General features: G+C 36.8%; 1 protein-coding gene across 1 annotated transcript in view; it reads right to left on the reverse strand.

The window, feature by feature from the left end:
- Positions 1-24,713, reverse strand: part of DCC (DCC netrin 1 receptor) — a 1,173,370-nt gene that overhangs the window by 331,624 nt on the left and 817,033 nt on the right. The window contains exon 9 of the mRNA XM_034996274.1: positions 19,699-19,853. Within this exon, the coding sequence (XP_034852165.1) occupies positions 19,699-19,853 (155 nt within the window). The remainder of the gene's footprint in view (positions 1-19,698; positions 19,854-24,713) is intronic.

A 24,713-nucleotide genomic window follows, 5' to 3' on the forward strand; every position in this document is an offset into this window, starting at 1 on the left:
TTATTCTACTATCTCTCTACACATCTACCTTCCTGACACCTTTTTACTGTAAGTAATTTGGTATTTGTATTAATCAGACTAAAATATAAATTACAGTTTATCAAATATAAGGTTCTAAAAATATTTTGGGAGTTTAAATAATCCCTTCTAAATAAGAATGTAAATATAAGATTTTCATAGAAAAAGCTTTAGAAGGATCAAAACATGCTACTGGCTTCAAAATACTGAATGAGGCTGATGTCTTTTCACCATTATACTGATGTTTCTCAGCTGGAAGTCCGAAATGAAGACAAATGTTAGTGTCAGAGAATATGTAGTTGAACATTTGAATATTTAAAGTCTTTTCAACATGACTATGTAGTACAATGTGTCCTACTGTTCCTAAATCATCAATTTAACAGATACCAAATCTTTTTTTTTTTTAATGGAACTAAAGTACTAGTGCGTTTGAAAAAAAAAAATCACATGTGTTGTCATTCAAATAATGAGCTATAATTCACATGTCTTCAAATCAGGCCAAAATTCTGAGCATGATTTTACCTCCTTATTCATTTGTTAATTTAAAAATGATTCTTGAGTTCATTGTTTAAAATGGATAGCAACGGATCTAAGTAATTGTCTATAGTGATCTAAATGGATTTAGGCCACAAAGCTCTTATTTAAACAGTGGCTTCCATTGCTGATGATCTCCTAACTGAATGTGTTTCGAATGCAAGCCATTCCTGAATGCTTGATAATGCACGATTTGCATTTATTGCATTTATTGATAATAAAGTACATGCTTTGATCGCCTCTTTGATTTTTTTTCCTCCTGTAGTTAACAGCTTTAATGATATTTCTATGAAATCTGTTTCTATTCTGTATGGGGAATGCAACATCAAAAAGCCTGTGGGCAATGTAATTATTAACATAATGAAACCCCTTCTTGACTGAACTATACGTAGTTAGGAGATATGACAGTGATTTGGCAAGAAGGAAGCACAAACTATGGGGTGGGTTTCTATTACAAAACCACAGAAGTCTGACTAGACTATGTTGGAGGAAGTGGTTATTGCCTGATCATTTTATTTAGGGTTTTAATAGGTGGCATCTGCTAACTCACAATATACTCAACTATGTCACTGTGTGTGTGTGTAGAGAAATATAGAGACATCTATACACACACATATATATATAACATGTGTGATATATATGACTTACATATCATATACATATACACATACACACACATATACACATATATGCTCATATTTCAAATGATGGATATTTTTGACAGTGTAGTAGAGAAGAACTTTAATGAGTCTCTCTGAAAAATAATAATACTGAAAGTAATCTTCTTAGAACTAGAAGTAGAAGCAGTTTGATAAAAAAAGTGGTTTCAGAAATTGACTTCAATATAAGTTCTTTTTGGTGGGATAGCTCTGGTTTTCCCTGACATAGTCAAGTAATAAATAGCCTTGGTGAAGTAAGCAGAGTATTTTTAACTTCACTTTAGAAAACAGGCAAGGCCTAGAAATGCAAAATGTAATGGAGAATGTAGATTCCTGGCTGCATGATTGAGGTCTCAAACCATTTAAATCGGAGATTTCTAAGTCATGTCAAAAGCAATTGTTTTTATGATCTAGGAAATTGCTTACAAGATACCAAACGTTGAAGTTAAAAACTTAAATTTTTAGCCAAATGTGCTTAAGTTTCCATGTTCCTGCAGGCTAGATGTAATATAAACTTAAAAGCACACTGGCTTTTTTTTTTTTCCCTTATAATTTCTTTTTCCAGAATAGCTTGGGTTCAGTTACTTTCCATTGTGTTACATTCCATTTTAGGTAAAAGTGCCAGCTGATTTTAAAGTCTAATTATACTTTTTATGTGTTTAGGATACAGTGCTACCTTCAGTATTGTGAAATATTTTATTACGGTAGAAATTTTCAAGGAATTTAGTAAAGAAAAGACACCACAGGAAACACCTAGATATGACCAACAAACCATATATAACCAAGATTAAAACCTCTCTGGGAAGACAATGAAGTATATAAGAATTCTAGACATATATCTATTGATGAAGTATATAGTAATTAGGGATGGTTACGGGAATTTGGTCAAAAACGTTTCTTGAAGAACAATTAAGAATTGCACTGATGGAGGTGCCTGTGTGGCTCAGTCAGTTGGCCATCGGACTCTTGATTTCCACTCAGGTCATGACCTCAGGGTCACTAGATCAAGCCCAGCTGGGGCTCCCTGCTCGGAGGAGTCTACTCTCCCTCTGCACCTCCTCCCCTCACAGGCATGCTCTCACACTCTCTCTATCTCTCAAATAAATAAAATAATTTTAAAAAAAGAATTGCACTGATGGAAAAAGGAAGGACAAGGAAGTTCAGGTGTGAAGAAGGAATCTGATGAATCAGTATACATGGGTGTGAATGAATTTGATGGGTAATGGCCTTAAAATTAGCTTTTTCAGAATAGAATTTACAAGCTGGTAAATAGAAGAACTGCTATATAGCTTGGGGAAGGTTTCTGACAATAAGGCCTCTAAGTAAAGATAATGAGAAGAATTCCAAAGTGAACTAAATTAAAGATGACACAAGTTTTTCTTGAAAGATGGGATGGGGGAGCACCTGGGTGACTCAGTTGGTTAAGTGTTTGCCTTTTGCTCAAGTTATGATCCCAGGGTCCTGGGATTGAGTCCCACATCAGGCTCCCTGCTCAGCGGGGAGTCTGCTTCTCCCTCTCCCTCTGCCTGCCACTCTGCCTACTTGTGCTCTCTCTCTCTATCTCTCTGTCAAATAAATAAATAAAATCTTAAAAAAAAAAAGAAAGAAATTTTAAATAGAAATAATGGAAAATAGAAATAATAGAAATTCTAAATAGAAATAATAGAAATAAATCCTACGATTAAACTAGGATTATATGAGGCTATATAGAGAAGCAAGTGTTCTAGATAACATGGTAGATAATATTACTGTTACCTGGACTCAAGTCCCTTAAACTTTTCCATAGTTTGGTTCCCTTATCAGGTAATTGGAGGAAGGAATATTTGTTCTTCTTAATACTCAAGATAGTTGGAAGACCACGAGGAAATGATGAATGTGAAAGGGAAATAGGAAACATAGCACTCCATAGTTGTGTAAGGTATAGCATGAGTCCTGAATCATGATTATGTTTACAAATTAAATGTGGCCAAGAGAGTGTCTGGTAAGAGAGTGGAGATTTGCTTGCTGTGTCATAATAATATCTAAAAGTTAAGCCTTTCAACCTCCTCATAAATTCTCAACATAGAGTTACTTTTACTGTTATTATGCAGACCATAAATTTATGTTTAATTCTTACAGAAGATTTGCAAGCAGAAATTCCTCGGAAAGGCATGCACAGACCTCTTGCTTGCTTCACATTCATATGAGACTCATATATACTTCAGGATTGTATTTCTGCACCCAAAAATGTCAGTTCTCTGACATTTATAAATAGATGTGCATCAGAGAAGCAGGTGTCCTTAGCTTGTGTGCAACCTGGAGTGTTTCCCATGGTGGTAATGTAACTAAATCCCGGCAACCTTTCTCAAAGTTGGTTTGTATTATGGTCAGTATGGGAAGAATCAATATTTGATGTTTGTAGCTTTAATAGAGCAATAAATGACTTGTATAGATTGCTTTTATAAAAGAGCCCTGCTGCCAGTTACTAAAGATAGTCAAGTGAGCAGGTTTCTCTACATTACCACAAAAAGATCCCATCTTAAAAAGATACTATCTCTTTGGGGAAGAGATTTATTGTTTATCTATTCCTAGGCTTTAAAAGATAAGGAACTGCCTTGGGTAAACTGGCTCTTTTGGGAGGGACCATAAGTTAAGGAAGAAATTTAGAACTCTATCCTCCTAACACATAGGTTTCACAGAAGTTGGAGATCTGAGCTTCTCTGATTCAGGAGATGCCAATAGATCCCATTTAAATAAATAAGCTTTGGAGAGAGAGATTAACAGTAAAGAGTATGGAGTCCAGAATGAAAGACCTGGGTTCAAATCCAGTACCCTTGCTCAGGCTAGGTGGCTGGGGTCAAGCTAGTTAATATCTTTGAGTTTAATTTTTCTTATCTTAAAATGGGCTTAATACTAATACTTACCCCATGTGTTTGTTGTGGAGATTCATAATAAATAATTAATGAATAGCATCTGGCACAAAGGAAGTGCTCAATAAATATTAAGTAATTTTTTTACAGTGTGCCAGACATTGGAAGAATTGATGGGGTAAACAGTGAAAACTTCCATAGAATTTACAATCTAAGGTTGCAGTACACAAGGAACCAGGAGAAGAGGGATTCAGATGAGGTGAGAGAGATTGCTGGGGTGAGACCATACTAAATCTTAAAGGCCTTGGGAAGATTTTGATCTTTTATTCTAAGAATCAGAACAGAATTGATGAGTTTAAGCATTTTGTACTCTGTCAGTTACATAAAGAATAAATTGAAGGGGGTGAATGTGGTATTGGGAGCCCAGTTGGGAAAATATTCTATAGTACAAAAGACAACGATTAACAGCTTGAATTAGAACAATGGTAGTGGGAGGGATTCAAGAGCTATATGGAGGGTAAAATCAGCAGCATTGGATGTATTGGAGATAGAGCAGTGAGGAGGATGGAGGCACCAGGAGTGACTCCTCTATTTCTAACTTGCATAGCTGGATGTTTCTGGTGTTGTTCACTAAGATCATTAATACTAGACTAAAATTAGACCAGTCAGGTGCGTGGGTGTGGTGTGTTGGCAGATGAATATCACAGTGCTGGTACCCACTGTGGGGTTTGAGGTAATTCACTCTATACAGACATGTCCAATGGCTTATTTATCCCCAGATGGACAGTCATAATCTAATATTTTTCTTCATCTTCATTTCTCTTTTAATTTCTGGAGCTCCTAGCTGGATAATTTCATACCCGACTTCAATGAACGGCTTCATCACAGACTTTTTCTCTTCTTTATTTATTTCTCCTGATTTTTTTTCTTCCTTTTTCCACATACATAGTGAGCCACTTTTCAGGTACATAAGCTAGTCTCAAGATTTTGTGATCATCTGTTTGTTCTGTTCCCACCTTCCTTAGCTCCTCTAAACCCACACTTTGATCTTTCTTAAGGCACCCAAAATAATTACCCCAATTAATAGATCAGGCTGTGCCAAGGCACTTTTCTTTGAGTAATGTAGATGCATGTTAAGAAATTTTGTTCCCCTTCTCTCCTGACTCTTGCAAAAAGAGCCCAAGATAAAATATCTTTCCTAACAGCAGCAACAATAAAAATGCCAATAACAATGAATCTGGGTACACATCTGACCTTGACAATACTGAAATTAATATTCACTTTGCGATTCCACTGACAGTTATCACTGAGAAGCACCTTTAACACCCTTACACATACATGCATGCGAGGGGAAGATTGATAATCGCACAGGGCGGAAAACCTAGCTGTCCTCTATCTCTAAGAAGCATCTAAAAGGCTCCCGGTCTGCTGACTGAACCACCCTGAGGATTAAGTTTATTTTATTTTCAGTATTCAAAAGATAAGAAGTTTATTAACCACATGGAAGATTTAGGCTTGCTCAGAGATAGCGGCAGGAAGACAAATAGACTTCAGCAGTAAATCATCTCACACAAGGTGGACAAAGACCTTAAGTAAAACTGAACACAGGGACACTGGCGAGCTGCTCTGGATCACAAGGGCTTCCTTTCTCTCCCCAAGCCCCACTTCCTTTGCTTTTATTTTCTTTGGTCCCATAAAGTGTCAGGCCAACAGGAAAAAAAAATGCCTTTGACTCAACATTCAAAGGCTATTGATTATGATGCCCATTAATGTGGAGTCAAATAAGGAAAATAATGGTTAACTATGAATGCTATTTAGGTAAGACTTTAAGAAATATTTCTTCGAGGAGGGTTAAATTTGACCACTGTATTTCAGTAACTCCCAAACTCAACTTAATATCACATTGGCCACCTTCTTGACTTCCTCCTAGTTGGATGTAAGACAGAAGAGTATATACATCTAAGTCATCACTGTTCAGTATAAATATAATGTGAGCCATGAATGCTCATAGTAATTTAAACTTTCTAGTTGCCACATTCAAAAAGTAAAAATTAAATAAGCAAAATTAATTTTAATAATAATGTTTAACTCAATATATCTAAAATATTATCATTTCAAACTATAAGCAATATAAGTTTTGTTAACGTGATATTTTACACTCTTTCCATACTAAGTCTTTAACATCTAGTGTTTATCTTTACCTTTACACCTCAGTGTGGGCACGCCGTGGTTCAAGTGCTTAACCGCCACTTACGGCTAGTAGCTACCATATTGAACATGGCAGATATAGGCAGTGCTACTAGGTTAATTCAAGAACTCACAGATTGAAATGGAGGAAAACCTCAGTATTTCCAAAGAGAGTGCCAAAATTACTATAAGAACATTAAATTGTAAGAGGATATAGAACAAAACACATTTAAAGTGACAAAATTAATCAAGCTATTGGCATAATCTAAAATAAGTCAGTGATACGTTAAATCTATAATTACATTTTTATTTGTGGTTAAATATATTAAATGAGGAAACATAACACCAGAGGTAGCAGCAAGTTATTTCTGGGAGTCTTAAGTATTTTTGTGAAGAGCTTGCATGAACTACAAGCCAACTAGCCCCACTGAAAAATGGAGGTAATAATAATTATTTTTTATTTCCTTGCAAGGTTGTGGGATAAGATTTTGAATCAAGGCAGCAGACTGAGGGTTAAGATCAAGTAAGTGATTTATAACAGGGAGTACAAATTATATACCTAGCATGTTCCTCAGCAGTAGAGTTAGCATAACTCATTCAGATTGGCTTAAGCACAATAATGTTGGGATTTTTTAAAAAAACATTATTCTATCATGGCTGTGTTTTTTGAGGTAATAGGAATTTTAACTCATTAAAGAATTGTTAAAATGCAGTTACCTTTCAATTAATTATTTTTTCTATTGCCTTGAAATGATCATCGTTAATCTTAGTTTGTACACGCATGCACGCTCACACTCACTGGCACATTAGTATTGTGGCAGGACTGTTATGCTAGGTTCAAATCCAAGCTCAGACAGTGTTAAGTTTGACACATTTAACTTTATGATTTCTATCATGGGAGTTGGGTTGGGCCAGAACTCTTGCTCACAGGATATTTCACAGGTACAGGGACTGCTATGGGCCGAACCTGTAAGATTTTAAGGTGATGACACACAATTGCTGCTTTAGGTTGTAGCTGTTAAAATCACAGTCAACATGTTGCCATCACTGTTCAGGAGGAAATGCTCGTGGGACTTTTATCAACTGAAGATCAAACCCTGGGTATCTGAGCATGCGGTTGGTAACCGTTCTCACGGGCAGCTTCTGCAAACTTCATTATCCAGATGATTCTTTCACTTGTTAGTCCCTTTAGGGCGACCTGAGTGGTTTGCGGTCCTTAATATTCAGAAAACACTATGTCCCACAGCCTACAAGGCAGGATTAGAATTCTGGAGAAAGGAAGAAGGTAGGAGCATAATCAAGTATGATTTTAAGGAAACTAAGGATGTTTCTTAGTACTTCTCTGCTTGAGAGATAATGACTGAGATTATTTTTTTTTTAAAGATTTTATTTATTTATTTGAGAGAGAGAGAGACTGAGAGAGAGAGAGCATGAGAGGGGGGAGGGTCGGGAGGGTCAGAGGGAGAAGCAGACTCCCCGCCGAGCAGGGAGCCCGATGCGGGACTCCATCCAGGGACTCCAGGATCACGACCTGAGCCAAAGGCAGTCGCTTAACCGAATGAGCCACCCAAGCACCCGAGATTATTATTTTTTTAATGAAAAATGTAACTTCTTCATTAATTAAAAGTGTGTGTGTATATACATATACTTCAGAGTTTGCTCAGTCCTCACTCAGATTACTTGGAATCTTACTAACAATCTGTGGGGTTTGTAGGGCAGTGCATATGTAGGGGCTTTTGGATAGTATCCCCTGAAAATTCACGTGTCCCCAGAAGGGCCTTTGCAGATACAATTAGTTAAATCAAATGAAGTCATACTGTGTTGGGGTGGGCTCTAAATCCAATATGACGGGTGTTCTTATAAAAAGAGGAAAAGAGACAGAGAGAAATGGACATGGGAGAAGGACTGCCAAAAACCGTCAGCAACTTGGAAGGATTTTTCTCTAAAACTTACAGAGGGAGCATGGCTCTGCTAACACCTTTATTACGGATTTCTAGTCTCCAGAACTGTCAAGAGAATAAATTTCTGTTGTTTTATTTTATTTTATTTTATTTTGAAAGATTTTTTTTATTTATTTATTTGAGACAGAGAGAATGAGAGAGAGAGAGCACATGAGAGGGGGGAGGGTCAGAGGCAGAAGCAGGCTCCCCGCCGAGCAGGGAGCCCGATGCGGGACTCGATCCCGGGACTCCAGGATCATGACCTGAGCCGAAGGCAGTCGCTTGACCAACTGAGCCACCCAGGCGCCCAATTTCTGTTGTTTTAAACAACCTAATTTGTGGCACTTTGTCACAGCAGGCCTAAGAAAGTATTACAGCCAATATGATCCCTATTTTATAAGAAGAAACTGAGAATCAGAATAAGTAAGTGATGGGGTGCCTGGGTAGCTCAGGGGGTTAAACAGCTGACTCTGATCTCAGCTCAGGTCTTGATCTCAGGGTCATGAGTTCAAGCCCCAGACTGGACTCCATGCTGAACATGAAGCCTACTTAAAAAAAATAAATAAATAAAGTAAGTGATTTTCTCAAAAATATACAGCAGGATATAGAGATCACATCAATCTTGAACCCATGTCTTTTGCTTATTGGTTTAGTGTTGTATCCATTTTCAGAAAATAAAAAGCATAAACAAAAGCAAACACACAATTTTTGCCAGCAGAGTTGTTTAACATAAAAACCCTGGGTCAGGAATCTAGACACAGTCCTACTGAAGCCACCAGTGCTCTGGCCCGCCTGGGACTGGTCTCAACTCTCTGAATTCCAGTTTACTCTTTGCAAAATTCCATCATTGGGATCAAAAATGTCAAAGTTACTATATGGTTTCAACATTATGTTTCAGATCATTGGATAAATGTTTTAGACTCTGGGTGCTCTGAGGTAATGAGATAGACCCTCCCAGATAGAGAAAAGGATAAAGAAAAGGGATGTTGGAAGACAAAAGGCAAATTCCTCCTTAATTCTGTGGTCGCCACTGGGGCCTAAACCCAGCTTCTGCTGGAAAATTCCAATGCAGTCCCAGAGTGATAAGGTGACTCAACCTCTGGATCTTCTGTGAACAGACATCCCATTAGAATCCAATCTCCTGTTTAGTGAACACAGGCAAAGTACATGTCAGAAAACAAGCTGGTTCTGGGATAACATTTATTTTGGCACTAACTTGTCCCTTTTGGATCGGTTCCTCAGAAAATCTTGGCAGCTGGGAGACTGGGCTGCAGATCAGAGGCTCCTTTTAGGCACTTCTTGCTGGTAGCAGCCACATCAAATTATACTTCACTGGTCTGTAGGGAGGCTTTCTGAGAAGGAAGCTTCTCTATTATGGACAAATTTATGAATGTCTGCTGTGCATGGCAGTGTGCATTTCCCTGTAGTGCATTCATTAGGGATATCTGGGCACATGTTTACAGAATGGGGAATTCCTCCATGTTTTTCCAACAATTGTTCAGCTTTGCCACTATTAGAAGCTAAATACCACATTGAATTTGGCCATTGGCCTAGCAGTATGTGGCATTTTCTCTTATTTTTATATTCAAAATACTAGGCACCTTCCTCAAATGCAGTCTAATTAGAAAATAAAACCTGCACGCATTTAATATTCAAACCTAATGTGTCAAGAAATAATTCTTGATTTGTCCCATACGCCCTCCAAGCCAGCTCCTTCCCCAGTCTTCTGATCCCAACAAGTGGCCCCATGATTCACCTAGCTTCTGAGGTCAAAAACCTAAGAGTAAATTTGACTCCTGTCTTCTCTCCCATCCCACACCCTGTAGCAAGACTTGTCCCTACTTTCCAAAGGTGTCCTGAATCTAAAGCCAAAACTTGAGCTATCAACATCTCTTGACTAAACTACTACATTAGCCCCCTCTCTGGTCTCACTCCCACTTTAAAAAGGAAAATTAGATTATATTACTCCCTCCTGCACAGATACTTTTGCACTGAGGATTAAATCTACTTTCCTTACTGTGGCTTCCAAGACTTTTCCTGGCTGGGCCCTACCACCTGTCAACCCTTGTCTCCTGTTCTCCCTCTCCCTTGCTTTCCTGCAGCATGGTGGGTGGTCTTCTTGTGCTTCCTCTCCAGGGTCAGGCCACTTGCTTTTGTGTCTGCCTGGAATGTCTCCACCCAAGATCTTTGCTGGCATCCCTCCAAATTCATTCAGATGTCCCCTTAAATGCCCTTTCTTTCTTTCTAGAATCATCTCCATCCTCCTCATTCTATATCCCCATAAGCTGTTTTATTCTTTTGCAAGCTGTATTTTTGTTTGTTTATTGTATCTTCCCATCACCAAACTAAATACCCCATGAGGATAAGTATTTTGTCTTTCTTTTTTACTGCTGAATTGCCAGTACTGGATAATACAGGGTAGCTCATTGTGGGCACACAATGAATATTTGTTGAATGAATGAATGAATGAATGAATGAATGAATGAATGGCATGATAAAGTTCAAACAAATCTGGAGAGTGAAAAATGAGATTATGCAGGCTAAGAGACTGATCCATGTGGTGACTTAGCTTGAGTAGGCTTTCTGCTCTTAGAAATCTTAAGTAAAATCTTAAAATAGAAATAGAAGAGACTTATGAAATAGCCTAAAGAAAAAAGGAGATCATTTCAAACACACATGAAAAGCACAGAGATAGAAATGAACAAATTATGTGCAGTGTTAAAGAACATGATTATATGAGGAATAATTAGAATCCAGCAATGGAGGAATGCATGATTATAAGAGCTACCCTTAATGAGGATTGGCAAAGTACCAGGATCAGATAAGTATTTTACACTAATCATCTAACTTAATCTTCTGAATAATCTTTTGACGATGTATTGTGATCCATTTTACAGATTTTCTTTTAAGCTTTATAACATTCCTGCAAGATGTCTCTCTTTTATGTCTGAGGAAACGGTGGTTTAGCAGACCGAGTTAGCTAGTAAGTGAAAAAGCCAGAATTCAAAACCAGTCTGACCTCTGAATTATTGTTCTTAATCACCTTTCACTCTCCTTCCATTTAGAAGACCTGGAACACCAATTATGGATTTAAAAAAGGTGGTAATTAAAAAGTTACTTGCATTAACCATAGGCTCAGAGTTCTACTGCTTAACTTCCAGTTGATACAAACTCCATGATCATTTCCTCCTGAACATGGATGGGCAACATCTTGACTCCACTTTTAACAGCTACAATCAAACACAGTAATTGTGTGTTATCACCTCAAAATCTTTCAATTTCAATCCATGGCAATCCCCTGTACCTGTCAAATATCCTGTGACCAGAAATTATGGCCCAACTCAACTCCTATATTGGATGTGATTTGGGGCATCCCACGGTGTGGGAAGATTGGGCTGAGACAGAAAACAGTTTTCATAGAATAGGGACCTGTTATGGGTTTCTTTTCCCTAGGTATCTTCTTACAAAGTAGAAATAATATCTTTATTAAAACAATATAATAGTGCAGGAACATTGGGGTTAGAGAACAATAGTCATATTATTGCCTTTTCGTGTAGCATGTAAGATTTATCATATATTACAGCGGGCAGAATACAAGCCACAGCAAAAAGAATCCAAAAAATTGTGAAGTGATTTAATTTTGGTTGGGTATCATATCAGGTCGGTCACCCATAAGTTTCTTGAGATCCTTTCTAAAATACATTAATATTGCACACTAAAACACAACATACATATGTGTGTATAACATATATATGTATTAAAGAGCCTATGTGCTATATATAACATATAATGTTATGTGTTATAATAACATAACATATAAATGCACTAAATTATATAGTATTTATACACTAATACTTTTTAACTGTAACTTTAGGTTTAAAAAAAGAGGAAATAATTTGATCCCACAGTATGATATAGAACAATGTATCTTACAGATATATTTTCATCAAAAATTTCATCCCTATTTTTTTTGGTATTATTCTGTCCATCTTATTTTATTTTCTACCTTATAGAGGACTGGGCACATAGTAAGTGCTCAATAAATGCTTTTATAAACTGCATAGATTAAAAAAGCCTCTCAAGATAAGAAAAGGTACAAATACAAATGTGTAAAAATAGCATACTCTTTCTGTCTTTATTTTTCACTAGCCACATTCACCAGCTCTTCATAGAATCAGATATAACTGAAGGAGTTCCATAAAAATGCTCAGCTCAGCTGTTTTATCTTTGGAGGAGAGTTTTATTTGGCTTCCCCGGCATGATGACAATATCCCTAAAGATGCTCAAGCTCCAGTTTGCTCTAATTCAGTTTAGCAAGCAACCTACTTTCATTTTTAGTAGGGTATATAAACACACTAGGCAATTAAACCCCAAATCAACTTATCTTTAGGGGAACCCTCTTTATCCCAGGCTGGATACCCACTTTTCTCAAAAACTTCTCATTATTATTATATTTCCATGTCCTTTTTCTTTGTACTCTCTAATATTGCTCTATATTATAGATATTATTATATATTATATCTATCTATAGGTATTACCTATCTATATAATATAGATATTATAATTTCTATATAATTTCTCACCAAGCACATAGCTTCTCTAGATGTTTGTTATATGATTGGAAGAGTCTTGAATTATGCTTTGCGCTTAGAGTAAAAGAAAATAACACTGAGCCAACAGAAGCTTTTGGGTGAATGGAACTTAAACTGTCCCACTGCTGAACTCAAGCAATAGGTAATCTTTGTCCTTCATCTTTAGTTGTGCTTTGAAAGATACTTACATGTTTTTAACCTGAGAAAATATTTAGAGATCTTTAAGTAACGAACCAGAGAATATATTCAGATCTAGATTCTGTGGGCTTTTAAAAATAAATCTTTTATATTAATTCAATGCATAATTATTTTTTCAACATTCAAAGAGGATTAATCTGTTAAATGTTTTTAATGGTCTGTTTAAAGTAGTTGCCACTAGACCATTAGTCCTTGAAAGCCAGAATAATGTCTGACTTGCTTTTGTATCCTCATGTACTAGATTAGTGTCTAGATTAATGGTGTCCAATAGAACTGTTTGCAATAATGGAAATGTTCTCTGTGCCATCCCACGTGGTAGCCAATAGCATATATAAACCATTGAAATGTGGCTAATGAGGCTGAGGAATTGAATTTTTAGTTTTCAAATTTATTTAAATTTTAAATGCTACCTAACAGTTGAAATATGGCTAATGTGCCTGAATTTTGAATTTTTTTTTTTTTTACTTCAATGCACATGAACTTAAATAAACACATGTGACTAATAGTTACTATACTGGACAGTGAAGGACTAGAACTTAGCACAAAAGAATCATCTTTGATTGAATGAATAAATGCATGAATGAATTACAGGGTGACTTGCATTTGCTTTGAACTCTTCTAGTGTGATTGAAAAACACATCCTCCCAAGTCTATCTCTAATTCTTCCACTACTATATTTCATTATAAAAGACATAATACCTCACCTAATTGGACATTAAATCCAAATGGATTACTTAAGTCTTCTGTTGCTGAGGATGCCAAACCATAAGCCTTTAATGTCTCTCATCTTTTTTTAAAAATTTTTTTATTCTTATGTTAATCCCCATACATTACATCATTAGTTTTAGATGTAGTGTTCCATTATTCATTGTTTGTGCATAACACCAAGTGCTCCATGCAGAATATGCCCTCCTCAATACCCATCACCAGGCTAACCCATCCTCCCAACCCCCTCCCCTCTAGAACCCTCAGTTTGTTTTTCAGAGTCCATCATCTCTCATGGTTCAATACTACCAAGAAAAGATGGAATGTCAGTGCTTATCATTATTTCTTTCTATGATTAACCTACAGTCATGCACATGACCATGCAACTGAACCATTGTTCATTGGTTCATGCCCAACTTTCCCACCACAGTCATCCCAAATATTTACTCAGATCACCACACAGTGCACTTAATCATTGAAAACCAGCTCACATGATAAAATAAATGAGCTAGACAGTACTATGATTTACTTAGTTTGCTTAATGTATAGAAGCATGATGAAATAAATGGAACTGATATTTATTATCTCGGCCATATATTAATATGGATTGGATTCTACCAGCAAACTTTAAGCAACCAACTATTCATAAAATGGCAATGTTGTGACAATTTTATGGGATAATAGTATTTTCTGATCTTAAGACCTCAAAATTTAGTTAGGGATGCAAAGATGTATACTGGGCAAAATTAGAGGACAAACTGGTCTATAATAGCCTGGTAAATTACAGGCAGAGGATAATTAGGGGAAAAGTAATAAAATATATAAATGACTGATTGTATAGTAATTGAGCCAGTTCCAAACTATCAATAAGGTATTATATTAGCCTTATTACCTACTGAGTATCCCATTTAGTTTGTAAGTGCAAGGCAATTGGGACTATGTTTCCACTTGATCCTGTTGGTGTAGGGAGTTTCTCTCTATTGACTGCCTACTAGATGCCAGGTAAGACTCAAGAGCTTCCCATATGCTATCACATTTCTTCTTCACAACCTAAGAAGAGGAGGAATAAATCATATCTCCAATTTATAGTTGGGGAAACTGAGGTCTCAAGGATTAAGAAATTTGACCTAGGATGCAGGTAGTAATGTTTGGACAGAGAATGTTCAGAGACTTATCAGTTCCCTCCATAACAACAATACAAGTAGAGCCGTATTAGAATGAATGAGTGAATGAATGAATTATATATATAATCTCCAAGGAAGGAGGGAAAAAGCAAATATGCCTATTCCTCTAGATACTATATTCTAAAGTGACTCAACTTGGGGGGTAGTTTTCACTCATCTTTTCAGTGTAAATATAATGGACTAAGAATATTACTCATAACTCAAATATAAAAGGGTTTTGTGGATAATTGGGTTGTGGTCTAGCAAATAGGCTTCCCATTCTAACTGAAGCCTCCAGCCAGTATGTGGTCCATTTTAGCATCCTTCACGATTAAACTGACTTAACAGCATCTTAAAAGACCCCAAATAATAATTCAAAAACTCTCCACATGTGGTATGAAAAGATTAGACAAGTCTTAAGCAGGCAGGAGCTTAAATCTGGCTGATAACAGTGGAGAAATTATACACCATAAAGGCAGGGGAAAGAAGCAAGGGTTTAGCAAAAGGAAGATATAATCAGGGGACATAAACCTTCCTATAAATCAAGCTTTTCTATTCTGGGTGATTATTTCATAAACTGGATCTTGGGCTGTTGATCTCTTTAAATGATTACTACAAAATGTATGCACTTTTAGAAACAGTTGCTGGCTGATTTATATTTCAGACATATTTTCCATTAGTGTTTATTCCTTGAGAATATGGTTTTTATAATAGAGTTGATATTTTCAAATATTATGGAAAACTTGAAATTCAATTTGTATAAAAGCTATGTAATTTTAGTGTACAATTACTACATCATATTTGGAAAAACAGTGATAAAAGGAGCAACTAAACACATACCCAGATGAGACACATTTTCAAAAGATAAGATCATTTTGTCAGGGAAAGAAATAAAGATAGAAATGTCCCCTTCCCCCCCACCCCTTGCCTCTAAATTCTGAAATTCCAGCCAAATAATAAAATCAGTCTTTGAACTTCCTATAAAAACAAAGAACAGTAGGCTTAGTTGGGGGGGAGGGGAAGAAAGGGGGAAGCAAGATGAAGGGAGAAAGCGAAGGGAAGGGGAAGAAAGGAAAGGAGAGGGGAGGAAATGAAGCACAGGATCTCTAGGATGTTCCATCTTCCTCAGAAATTGGTATTCTACTGAGGAGGCTTGAAGAAGATGAAGTGTTCCTTATCCTAGACATATTTTAAATTGCCAAAATGGCATTTTGTGTTAACAACAGAAGATAAAATACACATGCAGTACCTATTAGTCATGCTAACATAATTTATTTATCCTAATGTCTGTAATAAAGACAGCAAGTGAGTTACACAATATTCTTAATCTAAATGAATTGAAGGAGTTGGCTAACTGTTTTGCACATCTAAAGGATATTCTGAATGTACTGTTTATCTAGGCTGATTTATTTTTATCTACCTATCTACCAAGTAAGAGGTGAATTATCCAATGTAATTCTCAACAAAGCAGAATCAGGTCACCATCCAAGTAAACAATGGCTTGCAAAGGAAAGAATTCTTACTCCATACAGTGGTAAGAACAGAAGTGATTTAATAAAACAGTGCTATTACTAAAGGCTGAAGTATGGTTAGAATTCTAAGGCCATTATCACTGCCCTTAATGAAAAAGAAAATTCAAAGCTCCTTCATGTTACTAAAGCAGAAAAATTCTACATTTCATTTTTTGGGGAAAAGATAACTTATATGAGACAGCAGTACTAAGAAGCAGTGTGCTTTATTCAGTCAGGCATTTAGTTTTATGATCATTTATGCTAATTTCTAAGCAAAATAAATGCTTACAGAGACCAGCACCCAGTGAGGTCCTCCACACAAATTCTCAGACTACTCTCTGAATGAGGAGGAATGGAAGACATACAAAGGTCTTTGAAATACACTTATTTGAGGAGGCAGACACAATGTGATTGAGGCACACAAAAATAACTAGACACTATGCCTCAGCCATCACAGGTAATGGGCCCACATGTACATCCATGATTAAGATGGTAATATTTCACTTAACAAATTGTTACAAGTTCCCTTACTCTACTTGTTTTATTATTGTTAAACATTTAGAATATTTGCTTCCTCTAGAAGCTCTTGAGATCTGTAAGTGCTATTATTTCATTACACACATATGCTTTTCTAACGTGCCTCAGATGGCAGGGAACAGTATTGGGAACATAGCAGATGTTCATTAAACATACTTCTAAATTGAATTATGGCATTTTTTTTTTTTAATAAGTTAAGGCCATATGCATGATACCAATAATCACTGTCTGATTTTCTTTTTATTAATGATACTAAATATGGCAGAAAATGTTATATGATGAATAATATTTTCATGAAATGAGGTATTATTTTTAGTTGGTGTCAAATGAAAAATACTTTCTGGTCTTTTCTTTGGCTTCAAAAAGTTGGCATAAAAGAAAGTGAATTTAAAAAAGAAAAACCCTCTGGAAATTGATTTTTTAAGCTAGAGACTTAAAAACAATAGAATTGATAGAAGAAAAAATAATGATGCTCAGTCTTAGAAAACAAGGCTGACTACTTAGAGTTTTTACCAGAATGTAATCATGGCCAGTCAGCCTTGAAATGTACACTAAAACAATTCTAGGGATAACATTAAGATTAGGAAGTGAAGAATTCAGATAATTCGTAGAAATTGGATCTTTTGAAAATGAACATACTTTTAAAGTTTAAGTTCTACCACTAGAAAATTGAATGAGGTTTTCCTTTAGAGAATTTTTTCTTTGTTTAAAATTTAAATTCAATTAGCCAACATATAGTACACGATTAGTTTTGATACAATGTTCGATGATTCATCAATTGCGCATAACACCCAGTGCTCATCACATCATGTGCCCTCCTTAATGCCCATCACCTAGTTACCCTAACCCACCACCCACCTCCTTTGCCACAACACTCAGTTTGTTTCCCGGAGTCAAGAGTCTCCCATAGTTTATCTCTGATTTCTTCCCATTCAGTTTTCCCTCCCTTCCCCTATTGTCCTCTGCACTATTCCTTATATTCTACATATGAGTGAAACCATATGATAATTGTCTTTCTCTGATTGACTTATTTCACTTAGCATAATACCCTCCAGTTCCATCCCCTTTAGAGAATTTTTGATGAGTTTTTTAACTGTCAGTTGACATACAACATGGCATATACCATTCTTTTAAAAATATGTATTTTGATTTAATTTTGATTTAACTTTGTTAATTATAAATGCCAAATATTCATAAAAGTAATTGATTCTCTCTATATATGATCTACTAAGAGTAAGTCAATGAAGAAACTAATGACTAGAACATAGACATTGTGAAGTGGAAGTTGGCATTATTTAGTGATTTAAATCTAAACATTTAAAAACATTCTCAAGAACAGAAACTTGGAAGCAGAACCAGCCTCATTCATGGGCATAACAACCAGAGATGTTGTGCAAAGTCCTGCATGGAATAGGGCTTAATGCCCTGCTGTAGCTTCTGGGTCCTGCACGGGAGCCTGTATTTCCTAAATGTTACCTGAAACCTGTACATTACTATGTTTTTAAAGATGCTATCTGAGGTTTTATTTCCGTGAGGCAAATATTTCTAAGATTTGTACAGCTTAGGTATCTCCCCACCCCTAATAAATATTTAATTCCAATTTCTTATCATCTTTTCTTTGTAGCCTTGGCTAAGTGGAAAAAAATGTAGATTTTGCCAAATATAGAACATGATACCAGCACCCAGACTACCTACCAGAGGGTTACTGCTCTCTCTTCTTCAACATGCTGATTTAAAATACCCAAGAAGTAGGGGCACCTGGGTGGCTCAGTTGGTTAAGTGTCTGACTTCAGCTCCAGGTCATAATCTCAGGGTCCTGGGATCAAGCCCAGCACAGACTCAGGGGGGTGTCTGCTTCTCCTTCTCCCTCTGCCCCTCCCCCCACTCATGCACACACACACACACACTCACACACTCTCTCTCAAATAAATAAGATCTTTAAATAAAATAAAACACTCAAGCAGTGACATAATGCAAAGATTATTTCCTCATATTTACCAATTAAAATATTTCTAATTTATACTTCACCTTCTTCCAAAAGCATATGAAATGATTATAAAATGAAACATAGTTTTAAATAAAATGAACAGGAATCCAAGCAGAATAGTATCATTAATAAAAAGAAAAAGGAGTAGATACAACTAGGTGTCTAAATAATGTAGTTTGTTATAGGTAGTCACTTCATTTAGGCTTTAGATTATAACTTTTTAACTTTTTAACAAAATAAAGCTGGCAAACTGCTCATCAGTAATCAATTTTTTCAAATAACATTAAAAATTGTAGGAAAAAAACGCCCCAAATTGTATAAGGTAGATATCTTTCAAATGTACAGCCTCTTTACATTTCTGGAGTCGAGTTTGGCTTTTGGAATTTCCTTAAGGGCTTCCAGTGCATGTTTAAGTTCTTTAACGAGTCCCTGTATTTGGAAGTCCTAGGTGCTTGTTCTTTCACCTTTGGTGTTCTTTATAGACAAACTTAGGAAACCCAAAAAGCGAGTGGAGGAGGATGAAACCTGATGCTGATGATAAAGGCCTGGCTGGCAGAGTAAGTCAATCACTTAGGAAGTGAACATGGAGACCGGATGGATAGATTAGACCTTTCTAGTTGTTATTTTGCCATTATGGCCTAAGTGGGGAGGCCATTTTTTTTTAAAAGTTATCTTACCTTTAAAAATGCTCAAGTTAAATATGTTGCTTTCAGAAATATTCCTTCCATTTTGTCACCTTAATTTTTATGACAGAATTCAAGGATATTGCCAGCAAAAAGAAATACTTTCTAAATGTGTCCTTCTATGTTTATACTCACATTCAGGCTGAGTGGCCACTTTGATGGGTTGAGAACTCTCCCCTGGTCCCCACTCATTGTAGGCCACAACTCGGAAGGTGTACATGGCTTCTGGCTTCAGGTTTCCCACCGTAAGCTGAAGGGCCCCAGGCTGGGATGTGTTCAATGCTCGTTCCCTGGGAAGTAAAAGGTTCAGGGAAAGATTATTCTAACATCAATACTTTTAGCCAAACCTTTATTTAACGTGCCAAAGCAGTGAGGTGGACTAAGGTTTGCTTACTCATTTCATGCTGACTCTGCTGTAAATCAAGGCCTCTAAGGTTTACTATGAGAAGCACACTGGAAGGATCTACACATAAATACTGCAGGGTTTTGGGGGAGCTCAAGTTTATGCCATTCCCATGAAACTTGCAAACAAAAGTCTTTTCCCTCAACACAATTTAGAATTCAAAACTCATGACAAAGAGCTACTAAAATAAGAAGAAACATCTGGAATGTAGACAGGAAGATGCATTTTGTAAACATCCGGCTAATGACAGAAATCAAGGTTTCAATTATTCCACAAACCGGTCTTTGTCAGTATTGCCAACAAATGCATTTATGCATTTTCTCTCATTGTATGAAAGGAAAAGGCAGATGCTAAGTGCTGATGCGCATGGAGCTTGAGCTCCTGTGGTTAAGTTAAGTGCAATTAGTGAAGAAGGGTAGATTCCTTTCTACGTGAGGAGAAACTGCAACACATGTCTACTTGCCTTGTTCTTCAAGCCACATCTACGTGTATCCATTTCATTTCTCAACCAAAAGCTTCCTCAGTGGTTCTAGACCAATGAATTACTTTGCTGATCCTGGTGCAATTTGTAGTACATATTAAGATAGGGCAAGCTCTACTGATAATAGATGCTAATATATAAGAAACAATAACTCCTAAAGTATTATTTAGGAATACACATGATTTGTAGATACTCGTAGCCCCCTTGGTGTCATATAATTGACTGGCAGGTGAAGAAGGAACTTCTAAGCTACTCAATTGTTTCTTAAGTTTTCTATTTCTAGATAGTATCTCTTGCAACTTAGTGGGATTGTATGTACATTTTAATTTTGCCATTTGGTTTTATTTTGTCTGGGGAGATATTTAAAATGAAACCCAGTTTTCTATCAGGGCAAAGCAGGTTTCCAAAGAGAAAAATAAAGACCAAGTTTTAAGGGCATTACTGGTGATTCTTGGGCATGTGTGCAATGTGAATTTGATGGATATGACAGAGACTGGCTGATTCATTCTCAAACCCATTTCTTCTTCTTCACATGCTAGACAGGATTTCCTATGAGGTCTAGATGAAGCCATGTGACTCAGTCTACCCAGTGAGTTTGAGTGTACACATCATGTGCTGATTCCAGGCATGGCCTAGAAAAACTGCACACATGGTTACCTCTGTGTTCTCTTCCTTCACCCATGAGCTTGGGGTAGGCAAGCATGGCTACTTTGGGAGCCATATGTTGATAATAGACAAGTCAAAATTTGCAAGAATTCTGGAGAAGAGCTGGGAGAAGAACTGCCTGGCAATCAGGAACATCCCTTTTCTACTTTATAGAATCAAACAGTTTTTTTTTTTTTAAAGATTTTATTTATTTGACAGAGAGAGACACAGCGAGAGAGGGAACACAAGCAGGGGGAGTGGGAGAGGGAGAAGCAGGCTCCCCGCAGAGCAGGGAGCCCGATGCGGGACTCGATCCCAGGACTCTGGGATCATGACCTGAGCTGAAGGCACTCGCTTAACCAACTGAGCCACCCAGGTGCCCTAGAATCAAACAGTTTTGAGTCATTATGAATTTTAGGTTTTGTTTGTTACAGCAGTTAGTGTTATTTTATCCAGTACTACTAATAATTAAAATATATACCCTGAGTGGTTACCAGAGTCTAGGGGGAGAGAGGAAGAGGAAGTTATTCAGTGGCTACAGAGTTTCAATTGGGGAAGATGAAAAAGTTTTAGAGATAGAGAGTGGTGATAGTTCTTTGCATGTACTTTATACCATAGTATGAAGTATACCACACTTAAAAATGGTTAAAACTGTAAATATCATGTTATATATATTTACCACAATAAAAACCAGCCAAACAAATACCCTGTATGAATCTTAATATAGCCTAAGGTTTAGGTATTTCTTTAGGAGTGCTCTGTTAAGTTGCCTCAAGGCTGAACTGTGACTTACAATGGGGAGGTGGGGGGCAGGGTCTGGGTGGGATTCAACAGTAACTGAAAGTAGGTAGGGGTAAGACATCAGATAATGCTCCCACATACAACTTACCACACTGCTCTATTCTACCCACCTAAGATTATTTAGGCCAACAAATTGCTTTGTAAAAGAAAATCCTCATAATCAGATTGTATGTCTTATGAATATATGGATTTTTGCATCTTATTTATTTTTCTTTAGCAGAAGAACTTTTAGATACATTGCCTCATGGAGCCCTTTTATATAGATAGGGTGATTTTATCATCATTTTACAGATGCAAAAGTGTACTTTGGAAAAACAGCATTATTATTTTTTTTTTTCCCCAAAGGACTCAGACTTAGTGGATAGCAGAGTTAAAAATGGAACCTGGGGCTTCATCCTTTAAACACAGTATTGATATCATGCAACAATTGTGGGGAAACAATTGTGGGGCCTATTTGGATCATGGGCACTTTGGGTAGAAGACATAAGTTTCCAAAGGAGTAGAAGGGATTCTAGGCATTCGAAACCACTGTGAGATGAATCTGTCACCTGCTGTGATATCTTTTCTAGCCATATAAGCAACATAGATTCATTGAAGGTCAGATTTGCATACCAAACTTCTTGGGTGTCTATGAGGAAAGACAACCTTCATAATTGACTTTATTCATATACTACTAAAAAACTGAGCTAAAGAGCTATGTTCTGGAACATGCTGGCATAGTCTCTTGAACAGACATCCTTCAGAGGAAAAGAGGCAAGAAAATCTGGGTATGCCCATGTAAGAATGTCCAAGATCATATAATGAAAATACCACACACATATAAAAGTGGATGCTGGATTTTATTATGAGGAAGAGAGTTTTATGTTCCCATAATCTCTATCAGCCTCCAAAAAGTATTCCAAACTAATAGTAGTCATTAAAAAAAGCATATTCATTGATATGAACAATTGATGCTTCCTCCATATTACATAAAGTGTGAACAAAGCATTTTTAGAAAATACTTCTATGGTAGCAATCTGGAAAAAATACAGTTGAAGCAAATACAGTGTGTTTTTCCATAATTACCTTCAACACAACTCCACACCTCTACTCATCACATGCTGGTACTGCCCTGGATTGACCACGCTTCTTCAGTGTAGGCTCTTAGTGGCTTAAAATAATGATTTAATCTAAATTTTATTTCAAATTTATGTGCCACTTTTCAGAAATCTGCTCGTCTTATCAAAGTGAGGTTGCATCAAAATGCTTTGGACCCTGTGAAATGGATTCAGCATTCGTAAGTCTGAGATTGTTGTTTTGATTTTCTTATTAATTTATCTGAGCCTGATTCCTCAGGTGCTGATTGGTGCCATGAAAATGTTTACCTCATTGAGTTTCTTAAAAACTAAAAGAGATGCTGTACGTAAACCACATGAGGCAGGAGGCAGGTTGCCTGGGAGTCAACATGGAGTCTCATACACGTGGTAGATACTGCTGTTATTTTTATTATTATAACAAAATACCACCATGACCTCATAAGAAATAAGCACTCTTGAGTCCAAGAAGAGGACATTTCCACAAAGTGTTTAGAACGAGGAATTTGAGGAGAGAAATTAATAAGAGGTATAGTCATAAAGAAAAAAATACATAAATAGATTTCATTGAGCTCTATGGGCCTGCTCCCCCTTTACTCCCCTCAAACAAAATAAAACAAAACACTTTTTTATATTTAATTTTATATATTTTTATATTTAATTTTATATTTTAATTATAGATTAATTTTGTTTTCCAAGACAAGTTAAATTTTAAAAGTGGTCATAACTAGAGGTATTGAATAAGTTCTGATAACGAAAATATTAATATCTTTCAAAGGTGGAGGCTTCACTGACAGCAAATTGAGAAGGAACGGTGTTCCTTGCATTCCACAGCATAGCTGAACAGCTCTGTGAAATGTGATGTCCACACGGCTAGTGCCTCGGCTTTGTTGCCAGGCTGCTCTGGTGCTTCCTCGGGTCCTACGAGGGGGGTCTTCAAACTGCTAAAGGCATACAAATGCATTCTGGGAAATTGGCATTTCCTGCCTGTCATCCTTCACAGATTTGTTCAGTTCAAGCCCCAAAGATTGACAGGGGGCTTTTGATCATTCCTTCCATGCTTTAGTAGTTGCAAAATTAAACACAAACCATTTCCCAACAAGTAAGTAAAACCTGAGTTTGGAAGGGCAATTTATTATTCTGTGTTTCTCTGGTCTCCCAATAAGCCAATGGCAGCCACCTGAAGTGGTTACACTCTCCAGAGCCTCCACTTGGACCAGCTCATAATTAGGATTTTCCCTCTGTGCACTCTGGTCCATTCTCTTCTGTAAATGGGCAGATAAACACACTAGGTGCTGAAGAACAGAGACCAGTTGCTGTTAGGAATTTGCCTAATTATTCTGTTGCCTAATTATTCTTGGGGTGTTCTGCCTGTCACTGTACCAACTACCCCTAGAAAAGCATCAGGGGCCAAGACCAGCTGTCTCTGGGTGAAGTTCTCTCCTATGACTCCGAAGACATAATTGCCTTCCAATTCACAGAGCTCAGAGTCATGGTCTGTGGCATCAGATTTTATATATATATATATATATATATTTTTTTTTTTTAAGATTTTATTTATTTATTTGACAGAGAGAGAGAGATGGCGAGAGCAGGAACACAAGCAGGGGGAGAGGGAGACGCAGGCTTCCTGCCAAGCAGGGAGCCCGATGCGGGGTTCGATCCCAGGACCCTGGGATTATGACCTGAGCCGAAGGCAGACGCTTAATGACTGAGCCACCCAGGCGCCCCGTGTAGCATCAGATAT

Source organism: Mirounga leonina, unplaced genomic scaffold (genome assembly GCF_011800145.1).
Source record: "Mirounga leonina isolate KUSES-001 unplaced genomic scaffold, KU_Mleo_1.0 Mir_93, whole genome shotgun sequence".
NCBI lineage: Eukaryota > Metazoa > Chordata > Mammalia > Carnivora > Phocidae > Mirounga > Mirounga leonina.